The following is an 11,552-nucleotide window of genomic DNA, read 5'->3' on the forward strand; positions in this document are numbered from 1 at the left end:
GGCTGCTTAAAAGAGACCACACTCATAACATACGAACAGCATGCTTCTAAGCGTAAATAATAAAGCAGGGGTCCATCGATTTCTGTTTCCTCAACAACCGGAAAACGGGCGCCACGAGCAAGTCCGCCTTCCTAAGGATCACTCAGCTCGCGTACTAAGTTGAAGGCTTCCCAAAAGAGAACACGGAAAATGCATTTCGCTAAGCTAAAAGAAAAAAAAAACTTTTAGAGCGACCGCTGTCTACGGTGTGCATGCAAACACCTCAACAGCTCGCAGCAGACGACGCGGGCATGCCGTCGTGACGTCAGCGATCAGAGGTTGCCAGATCAGCAAGCAGTTCGCAGAAGAAACGAAAAAAATTCGTTTTAAAAATATTTACCGCACAGAATCAACTGACAATTCGGGGAATTTTAATTTAATCTGTTGGGAATTAAAGGCTATAAGCAGGGTATGCGTCAATATAGGCTGTCATGGTACCTTTAACTCTGACCAGACACTCAACTAGTTGAAGCTACCTAAGAGGTAGGTGCTTCATGGATTCATTGGTCGCTAAGGAAAGCAAATTTTCTTTACATACACAGTATTGTTAGAAAGGGCAGTTACATAGACATAAACGGTGCCAGAACAGCAAACACGCAGTAGAGCTAACTTCTGTTCATTCAACATGCACCACTGTGCTTATCAGCGCTCATTTTCAAGTACGTACAAGCCCCCATCACAGGATAGATAAGTAAAACAGGCTTAATATATTGCAAATTTTTGTTGTACATTCTATACTGTGAACCACCCACCATAATAGCTGAGCGCGAATTTCATCACAGCTGTGACAGCTGCCTTTTGATGGCAGCGATATACGAAAATGCTCGTGTACTATTTTTTCAGCATATGTTAAAGAATGCCAGGTCATTCAAATTGATCTAGAGGCTTCTACAATGGAGTCCTTCATAACCTTATCCTAGATCCGTAGCGTTACCGTAGCATGCAAAATTCCACTAATCAATTATCTCCTGCCATAAACACCATATCACTAAAACTGATTTTGCCTGTTCCAATTAAGACTATCAGATGTCAACTGTATTCACTTTCAGGCATGCATATCAACATACAATGATACAGGCGCAACCTGAAAGTGCTTTTCTGATGACTAACCACATATATAGAAAATAGGACACAGTGCTACTACTTTTATATTGCAATTACCAGGGTTAGCTAGTCTAGCATCCGGCATTGCAACAATATAAGCTTGGATTAATATACCACTTCATACGTATGCAGCTTTTGTAGTCAGCTCTTGAACCCTGTCTACCAATCCAAACATTAACTCACAGTGGAATCATAGATAATCCACATACAGAGGTAGCGTTTGCAACCTAAAATGGGAGGATATATTCTTTATTTCAACTGCAATAGATAGAGAACTCCAAAAATTTCTGGATTATAGGGTTATAGGCACAAAATGAAAAATTAGGAGCCAAAAATAGGCCAAAAGGATGTAAGGTGCTTTTGACAGCAGCTCGTCATTTGAAAAGGTCATCAACCTCCGCATGCACTACTGTACTAAGGTTTGAAACCTGCTGCTTGAACACCAAATGCTAGAAATTCGTAGAAAAAGATTGTCTGCCCAACTATACATTTTAAAAGACAATACAAATTATTACCATAGCAAACAAAACGTTGCCAACGTAGATGGCCTTTGATTTTGCACAATGCTGGACTTGTGATTACATAACTGAGTAAGCAAGGAAAAGAACAATTAGAGGAGCACACGGGCGCCTTAGCGTTTCGCCTCCATCGAAACGCAGCAGCCGCGGTCGGGTTCGAACTCGGGAACTCCGGATCAGTAGCCGAGCACTCTAACCATGCACTGAGCCGCCGCGGCGGGGTAATCTGCTTACCGGTATTTATTGTTAATCTTCGTATTGTTTTATGTGACTGCATCCCACCCTTTGTGCTGCGCAACTTGGAAATTGTTCATTTGTGTCCCTGTTTTATTTATCTGATTCCCGCCGTGTAGTAGCCCGAAACGGGTAACAGTATTTTGAAATAAATTTCGCCGGGCGATTCGTGGGCGCCCGCTTTGACGCGACAAAATTGACGCTGGCGCACTCGCGTTCCTTGCTGCACACGGCCCGATGCGAGCGCGCTGTGCTCAGGGTGCCGGTCGTGTAGTAAATAATTGTTTTTTTGGGGGAAAAATGGCGCAGTATCTGTCTCATATATCGTTGGACATCTGAACCGCGCCGTAAGGGAAGGGATAAAGGAGGGAGTGAAAGAAGAAGGGAAGAAGGAGGTGCCGTAGTGGAGGGCTCCGGAATAATTTCGACCACCTGGGGGTCTTTAACGTGCACTGACATCGCACAGCACACGGGCGCCTTAGCGTTTTTCCTCCATAAAAACGCAGCCGCCGCGGTCGGGTTCGAACCCGGGAACTCCGGATCAGTAGTCGGGCGCCCTAACCACTGAGCCACCGCGGCGGGTTAGATCGTGTAGTATGTTTCCGTTTTCGTGGCATGTATTAATTGTCATGTGGTTTTTCGCAATGCGTTTGGTATGCTTGGCGGTACTGATGTTTTTATAGTTTTACAAGGCCAGGTTAGTGAATTGATTGAAGTGGGTGTTGGGGAAAGGAAATGGCGCAGTATCTGTCTCATATATCGGCGGACACCTGAGCCCTGCCGTAAGGGAAGAGATAAAGGAGGGAGTGAAAGAAGAAAGGAAGAAAGAAGTGCCGTTAGTGGAGGGCTCCGGAATAATTTCGACCACCTGGAGATCTTCAACCTGCGCTGACATCGCACAGCACCCGGCCGCCTTTGCGTTTCGCCTCCATCGAAACACAGCCGCCGCGGTCGGGTTCGAACCCGGGAACTCCGGATTAGTAGCCGAGCGCCCTAACCACTGAGCCACCGTGGCAGGTTAGTGACAGTGGTGGAAAACAAAAGCGCATGTTTGTTGGTGACCAGAAGGCGACCGTAATCAAAACACCTGTAGATTGTGTGCGAAGAAATGTCGATAGTTTAGGAGCTAAACGCAGTCCTCAGCACGCTGTCTACAATCCTCGGCAACCAACAAGCAGTCATTAAAGCCGTTGCCTACGGTGTGAAAGGAATTAGAAAGAAGCTGAGATCTTTCTTCTTCGAAGCATTTGAGAGCCCTTTACAAATGGTTTTTCGCTTCCCTTGGGTCTGGCAAGTCCATTCTCCACAAATCATTTCTGTCATGCAGTGAAGTGTTATGTCCAGTGTACCCGTGCATTATGAGGTGAAGCCAAATGAAGGGGCTGCTCACGCCGAAATCGCCACCGCGTACTCTCTTTCACAGCAACCCGTATCGGCTTCTGCGTTTCATACATCAGGTGCAACGCTGTCAAATCTGGCACTCTTGTTTGTGCTGCCTGCATCCGCGACCAAAAAGTAGTGCGCTCCTTGTGTGAGCGAAACATAGCAAATCCTTTGCCTGCAGGCTTATACATCACACATTTGTAATCGGCTTGATTAAATGCACTCTTGTTGCTGACGACACACTGTCGCTTTCTCGTGCCTTAGACCACTCGGCCACTAAACAAGCGCAGAGTAACACGCCTTCCTTTATTTTTACGTGCGGACTGCATCCATACCTTTCACAGCGTTGCACCTGATGTATGAAACGGAGTTATAGAAAATGGAACTAAAAAAAAATTAGCAGACGCCCAGATCTCTGACGAGATCTGTGTAAGCAGAATGAGCTTTTAGAATGGTGCTTTTCCATTCGGTATTTTTTTCCGTTTGCCGTATACCACTACCTAAAATTTCCGCGCCAATTTCGCTTTACTGTAGGCTGGCTTTTATGGCTCCCTAATGACTTTATCCTTCACATTTACTACATTACACTTCGCTTTAGTTTGGCTAGAGGCTCGCTAATGATTTTCTTATTCTTTAACATTTGTTGCACTACACACATTTCGCCTTCCGTGTCGCGCTGCATTGGATCAGCTGATGACGCAGGCTCGCTTTCGATGCCTCTTTCCTCCTCTCGGCACTCGCTAGTTGCTTGGGGGCGCCACTGCGCTCGCCTCTCGTCGGGGAGCTGTTCTCGCGCTGACCTCGCTGCAGGTGCCGGAAACTCAACTAGGTGGCCACGTAGAGACACACACCAGTATTTCTCCTAATGGTACTCATACTGCTTATGCAGTGATGTGCCGAATACCTCTCTCCCTCTAATCTACGAGATTGCAGTTGTAATAACGCGACAGCGTTAAGGAGCTCGTGTCGCAGAAAATCCGGCGTCGGCGTCGTTGACCGTGAGCGAAATATGTGCGAAAAATCCCCTGAGACAGGTGGGCCGCCTAGGTCACGTGACCTTGCATCGTCATCACAATTAACCTGCCCACCGGATCGTGAGCGAACTGGCCGCCGTGGCAGGTGGCAGTTAAATTTATGATTGATCGCTCGCGAAGGGCAACCTGGGTCGCACAAGGCCCACCGGTGGCAGCACAGGGTAGTAGCGCATCGCTGCACCACTGCACCACTACGCCCGGACTGGCATGAGAGATCCCAGGTAAATGTAAAATGTAAATGTAAATGTAAAATAGAGAATGACCAATTCTACATATATGGGCATTAAACCGTTAATGCTTTCGCGTAGTACCCTCAAGACGGAGCTTAACAGTCCCCTCCAACTTTTTCCTCCAAAAACCGTATACTAGGGATTGAAGCCAGTGCAAGCTGCGGAAATGGGTTCGCGTTTGCGAAGCTGATATGTTCAATTGGTGCACCTATATTCGGCCGTGTCGGGGGCGCTTGTTGCGCGTTTGAAGGCTTTCTCGACACACTGGTGGTATACTAAACGGTACATAAGTTGTATTCGGTTTGCACAATGCCATGTAAGCCTGTTCGCATGCGGCAGTGGCGACCAAGATGCCTACTGCTGTAACGAAGCAACGGATATAACGAACTGACCACGGGGCCCTTCTTATAGTGAGGTGCAAGTGTTTACCATGTAATGTATTCGAGTTGAAGCTATGACATAAAATAATCATGTAAGATAGAAAAACTGCTCGCATGCATAATTCTGAAAAACACGTTATCGAAAGTGATCGAAAGAGGCAAGCTTCCGTTTACCTTTAAATTCATTCTGCCAGTGCCCACAGTGAGTTCATGGCCATGTGCCAAAAATAATCAATCTGGCGCTAAACGTCTTCACGCGGTTATACTCCATTTTTATTTCCCGGAACAGTCATGTAATGATACCCCTGAGCTAAAAACAAAACGAACGTGTTCTGCCATGTTCTAGAACAAGCTCTTTCACCAGCAAGCTATCCAATGTGCCTAAACAGCCAGACAGTGGCCTTCGCCGCCGCACTCATAGTCCTGTCCTAAATGCCGCCTTTTTGCGCGCTTGGAAACATCCGATTCAGAATGTTCCAGGGCGTGCTGGTCGCTCTGCGCTGTGCCGATCCTCTCGAATCGCTTCTTGCCCGAGACGCTGTGACTACCGCCATGGCCAATGGACGAGCGCTTGTCTTGGGAGCTGACAGTGGTCGACGTGAGCGTGCTCGTTGTCGTCGTCGTAGTTGTCGTGGTTGTGACCGTTGACGAGGACGTCGACGTCCCCGCGCGTCTCTTCGGCGGAAGAGCGGAGGCAGTGGTTGTGGACGTCGTCGAGGCGACGGTCGTCGACGCCGCGGCCATCCTCGCCGAGCCGGTCTGCGCGGTCACCGAAGTGGTCGTTGCCGCCATGGTGCTTGTCGTAGCCGTGATACCCCCGTCCGGAGTGGAGCCTGCGGAGCTCGCCGTCAGCATCGACGAGGTCGTCGTCACCACCACCCTCGGTGCGCCTGGCTGTTCGCCCTCGGCCACGAAACTTGACGTGGAAGACGATGACGCCGATCGAGAGCTCGGGTACGGCCGGCGCTGATCACCGTCTGCCCTGCGCATCCGATCCCCTTAGTTGTACACCTTTAAGAGTCCCATCCGTCCTCAGGCCTCTGCACGTGTTCTGAATGCCTCAAAACATTTGCGGTTACTCTATCACAGAGCTCAACTATTACGAGCACGAAACTGTGCACTTACTGAGAACGGACTTCAGTTGTTAGGACAGGCTTAGCAGTCCATGAAAGAACGCAGAGAAGGAACGTCATGGTCGCGTAGAGGGCGCCACCTTGTCGAAGCGTGTGCACTTGCATTGCTGCGGCCAAGTGACCAGGCTGCAGGAAACAAATCAACTGAAGGTGGTCTTTCCAGCCACCAGGTCACGTCATTGACATCCATGGGCTAGAGTACACTTCGGAGAAAGATAAAGAAAATGACTGAACAAAAAGAGGGAAAACCTGGTGGTCGCTCCACAACTGCCTAATGCCAAGCTAACACCAAAACACCGGTCAGCAGTTGAGAGAAAGGGGAGAAGGGAACAAAGCAGGAAGAAACACGTACAGAAGGAGGTAAACACTGCAGCTCCAAATGTGTTAACTGCCGGCAAGGAGCTCAGCTAGATGGCAGAACGAGATGCAGAGAAACCCGCCATGAATTTTCCAGCCCGAGTGCAAGGCACCCGATTCCTCAAGGACAAACGCTTTGCCACGTGCTTGGCCGAGCCCCATGGAAATTATTTAGCCTTTTAGCCTATTCAGTGTCAGCTACTACACCCCCTCGCTCTCCCCGATATTCCGGGTGTGTAGTCCTCGTGACATGATGACGTCACTACATAGCAAGGTCACACGGCCCACTATCATCGGTCGCATGAGGAATGAATCACATGAACCACTGATTCCATTATGCTCCTTGTGCATAACCATGACCCCTTACACAACGTGGCCACGGTAACACCTGATCCTGAAGCTGGATGGTGTCGCATCACGTAAGTGCTTCTTCAGATTTTTGTCTCCACCAAATCATGTATTCATTCGGAATCATGTATTCATTCGAATTCATTTGGAAAATCATGTATTCATTCGGCAGCGTGCTAGTAGCGAACCATGAACGCTACTGATAATTTCGGCCCGCGGATCGCATTCTTAGTACTTCAGTTCCTTGCTATCGGCTATAGTTGACGCCATTAATTAACCCCACACAATACCCGCCGTGTCTTTCTGATAACATCTCATACAATTGTTTGCTAGTTTTTTTTTCACGGCACATACCTAAGAGAACTACCGAGGACCGAAAGGGGAAACTGGCTGTGGAACTGTTTTGTATAAGAAGGCAAACTAAATTGGGTTTTAGCTTATCTTCTCGAAAATACTGTGCAAATAAATCAATAGGATCGATCGATTTCTTCGGCAATAGGTCACACAGCAGCGCTCACCGGTAGCAAGTTGTTGCTGATCTGTGGAATCGATTCCGCGCTTCTGCTTTATCGTCTTTCGGATACTTTTTTGGAAGGCGCATGCCTATTACGAAATTCTTTCCGTTTCTTTTACAGCTACGCTGCTTTGAATTTCCGAAAGCTTAAAACAGCATTTGCACAGTCGGTAATTTGACAGACCAGTAGCGCAGAAAACAGTTAAAGATATACTGTGTTGGAACATGGCATCACAGAGCGCGAAGAAGTTCAAGCATGCCAGATGATAATAATAATAATAATTGGTTTTTGGGGAAATGAAATGGCGCAGTATCTGTCGCGTATATCGTTGGACACCTGAACCGAGCCGTAAGGGAAGGGATAAATGAGGGAGTGAAAGAAGAAAGGAAGAAAGTGGTGCCGTAGTGGAGGGCTCTGGAATAATTTCGACCACCTGGGGATCTTTAACGTGCACTGACATCGCCCAGCACACGGGCGCCTTAGCGTTTTGCCTCCACAAGAACGCAGCCGCCGCGGTCGGGTTCGAACCCGGGAACTCCGGATCAGTAGCCGAGCGCCCTAACCACTGAGCCACCGCGGCGGGTTTTAAGGAAGGGGAAAAAAAGAAATGCCAGATGCCCGGGCTGCTTTTTGGCACAGAATCTCATTAGCATGGCACTCAGTTTTGAACGAGTGAGTTGGCCATTCGGATCAAACAATATTTTAATCCTGCAAGTCAGACCAATGAAATAGCAAGAACACTGTTCTGCAGGATATTTGGTCTTTTTCTTTCATTAGGAGGCGACATTGCTTGCCATTTCCGCTTTGAGATAAAATTTGATCATATATTTATCTGCTTCTTCGTCTTCTTCCTCTTAAAACATGGCACATACCCACATGGGGGGATTGGCCAATGTGTAGTGGCATAAACAACAAAATTTCCATAGGGTATTACGACACAATATTAGCGCAAAACGTGGTTTTTGGAAAAAATGTATCAACGAAAAACGACAGAAGAAAATTTAAAGTAAAATAACAAAGAGCATTTTGGTGAAAAAATAATAGCTCGAAGAATTTTAAAAGAGTTAGCAAATCAACCTACCAGATGCAATCATGTAATCATGGAGAATCCCACAAATTGAACCCAATGCAAATTCTTTGGCGCTCGCATTATTAACATTATCTGCTTCTGGCCGCATGGCGTCTTCTTTCTCGTGGCCACGCGCTGATGCCAGCGGCTTCCGGCAGCGCTCACGTGCTACCTACAGAAACGAGGACTGCGAGCAGCAGCTAACGCCCGACAGCCAGCTGGAGTGGCCAAGAAGGTCGCCATGTCCCGCATCAAAGGAAGGGTGAGAATTTTTCTGGAACTGCATCGCCTGTTCTTGGCACTTGCCCTTATTGGTCACGCTGAGTGCTCTTCAGAGAGTCCCTACAGGACTTGTTTTAAAGTCTCAAGGCTGCTTGCTGCGCCGCTTGTTCTTGTGCGTGGTGGCGAGAGGTTCGGTTCTCAACTCAAATTTCTTGCTGATAAAAAGCGTGCCATTGGACTCTCGGTTTAATCTCGCTGCGCAAGGATGACATATATAAAGGGCTGAGAAAAGCGGACAGACTCTCGCGACAACCATGTAAATTCCTCGAGCTGCCTTTACGAGTGCCTAATGGAGATTTTTAGGACTAAGAAGAAACGACGCTGCCTGCTCATTATAACTTCGTGCAGAAAGCCGTGGTTATCGACCGAGATGCATTTTGCCCGATAGGATCTCCTTTGCACTTTGCTTGCAATACTTGTGTGGCTAGTAAACCAGCTTGACTCAGCAGCTGTCCGCTGAATGTTCGCTGCTAGTTAACGTTGTTGCTTGCTCTTGTAGTAAAAAAAAAAACACTGCGCATCCTAATCAACAAAAATTTGACACCGTTTTCCCCCTCGTGAGTTCTTTGTTCTTGTGCACAGAGCCGCAGGAGGATATATAATTGCGTAATGTAACTATCACTAGAGCTCATTATGAAAGCAGTGAGGATCAAAAAGACATAACACGTACTCCGTCGACGATTTAACTTATGCAACACGACATATACCGATTCTTTTCCAATTTTTATTTGATTTACTATTCTTGTACATTCGGGGCTCATTTGTTTCTTCAGGCACATCAGTGTCATATTTTAAGCTATTAGCGGAACACATGCGAGGACACGAAGGAAAATTACGCTAATACCTGCATCAGAAGAAAGTTATGTCCTGCAGCTGTCAGCAGAAGTTATGATAATAATTCTTGAAGAATTCTTTACACGACATTGTGCGCGTACAACTCATCGCACAGCCCTGATAGTAATTAATACTTTCTCACATCTCTGCCTTTGTTCCACCTTAAATCATACTACGCTATTCTCACTTCAATTTTATTCAACTTCACTTCCCTCTTTATTTTATTTTTCAAAAACAAATTCGGCTCACTGCTATCAGATTAAACATTTTATTGGCCTTTTCCCTCTTTCGATGTATCAGCCGCGTAGCAAGCGGTTGCATTGCTTTTTTCAGCCTCAACGCCAATTCAGGATGCGTTTCCAGTTATAGCTTATTTTGACTCGCCGCCCGCAGCGCGCCTCGGAGGAGAGTCTGGCCTCGGCCGACGAGTCCATCGACGAGACGCGCAGTGTCATGTCCTTCATCCTGTCTCGGCTTCCCGAGCACGCGTCGGTGACGGCCACCGCGGCGTTGGCCGCAGCGGGTGGCACCGCGACCAGCAGCAGCACGACGCCGCCGTCGCCATCGCGCACAGTTCGTGACGGTGGAGGCGCTCTACGCATCCCGCCGCCTTTTCCCGTGGAGGTGCGTAAGCGACAGATCCCGTGGGCCGCCCTGGCTGCCCACCTGCCGCGGCTGTTCAGGATGCTGTTGCTGATCGCCGCACACGCGGTGCTCGTCATGGCCTTTATCGACACCGGTTGGGACCCCGAGGTGAGCCTGGCGAGGGCTTGCGCTCGCGATTGAGGGTGCTCACCCGCCGCGGTGGCTCAGATATTAGAGCGCTCGGCTACTGAGCCGGAGTAGCCGGGTTCGAACCCGACCGCGGCGGCCACGTTTCAATGGAGGCGAAACGCAAAAGGCGCCTGTGTGCTGTGTGATGTCAGTGCACGTTAAAGATCCCCAGGTGGTCGAAATGAGGAGCCCTCCACCACGGCAACCCTTTCTCGATTTCTTCTTTCACTCCTTCCTCCCACTCGTCCTTCACGGTGGGGTTGAGGTGTCCATCGATCCACCGAGTGGTGCGACAGTTACGGCACCTTTTTCTTTGCTCATAAAAAAAACACTAATTGAGGGTACTCCGTCTTGAGAGTAGTTCAGAAATTTCGCATCAGTGGCGGGATTATCTCGCCTGCAAATAGGGCATAACTCGTCTTCACATATTGAGGTATTCCGCATGTGAGTAGATCAGAGACTCGTTTTCAAAGATGTATTTTTTCTGCGATTAGTTTAAAGGTTCCGTTTCAGAAGTCTCCTTATATTATAAACGGAGTTATTTTGGTGTCATTAATCTGTCCTCATCGAGGTCCTTAAAACGATATCGCTATCCAGCTCTTTTTTTTCTTCTAAGTTACATGATGGTGGACGATTGGTGGTACTACTTGTAGGAGCCCTGGTGCCAGGGTTCGGGCCTGCTGCTCTTGCTGCTGGTGACTCTTGACGCCTGTCTGCTGTACGGACTCTGTCTGCGATGGCTGCCCCGCAAGAAGGCCACCGTTCTGACTGACCGTGCGAGGAAACAGGCATCACTGCTTGCTGATCGCAAGTGGACGTTAAGACTAGTAGCGTAAGTACTAAGAGTACAACCCAAAAATGCTTGCTCTTCTCGCTAGGCACTGTGTTATGGCGCTGCAATCGGCACCGCAAACTTCAGCGCAAGTTCCCCATATCCGACGTTATAAATTGCTCAAAACGAAGGTGTCGTGCACCAGTGAGGCAACGATTACTCAGGAATGACCCGCACTCTGGTTGCTGCAGTACGCTTATTGCACATCTACCGGTTGAGTTACACACGCAAGACTGCGTGTGTCCTGCTGATCTACTGCATCAGCGCAATGTTCCAGTAGTCCCAGCATGCATCTGCTGACCTGGACTAGAGTCACAGTTGGCAGCACGATACTGATAGGGTCCAAAAACACCACTGAAGATAGAGAGAAGGGGTCATAGAACCCCGGAAAACATCGCTTGACGCGCCAGGAAGCATGCACTTATTAGAGCTCTTCAGGAAATCTTTGATACACCGGGAAACCGGGTTCCGCTATACTGCGCTGTA

The 11,552-nt window shown here is 48.2% G+C and overlaps 2 protein-coding genes across 2 annotated transcripts; one reads left to right on the forward strand and one right to left on the reverse strand.

Moving 5' to 3' along the window:
- Window positions 1–5,206: 5,206 nt before the first annotated feature.
- LOC144123374 (uncharacterized) lies at window positions 5,207–7,324 on the reverse strand. Its single transcript, XM_077656217.1, has 3 exons — window positions 7,279–7,324; window positions 6,048–6,181; window positions 5,207–5,904 (listed from the first exon to the last, which is right to left on the reverse strand). The coding sequence occupies exons 2-3, from the start codon at window positions 6,158–6,160 to the stop codon at window positions 5,304–5,306; spliced, it is 714 nt and encodes a 237-aa protein (XP_077512343.1). The 5' UTR covers window positions 6,161–6,181; window positions 7,279–7,324; the 3' UTR covers window positions 5,207–5,303.
- A 1,207-nt stretch (window positions 7,325–8,531) lies between these two features.
- LOC144124174 (uncharacterized) lies at window positions 8,532–11,070 on the forward strand. The gene is made up of 3 exons (XM_077656826.1): window positions 8,532–8,606; window positions 9,854–10,213; window positions 10,888–11,070. Exons 1-3 carry the CDS (start codon window positions 8,586–8,588, stop codon window positions 11,068–11,070), a joined length of 564 nt encoding a protein of 187 aa, XP_077512952.1. The 5' UTR covers window positions 8,532–8,585.
- Window positions 11,071–11,552: the final 482 nt, after the last annotated feature.

The sequence above is a fragment of the Amblyomma americanum genome, chromosome 3, assembly GCF_052857255.1.
Source record: "Amblyomma americanum isolate KBUSLIRL-KWMA chromosome 3, ASM5285725v1, whole genome shotgun sequence".
Lineage (NCBI taxonomy): Eukaryota > Metazoa > Arthropoda > Arachnida > Ixodida > Ixodidae > Amblyomma > Amblyomma americanum.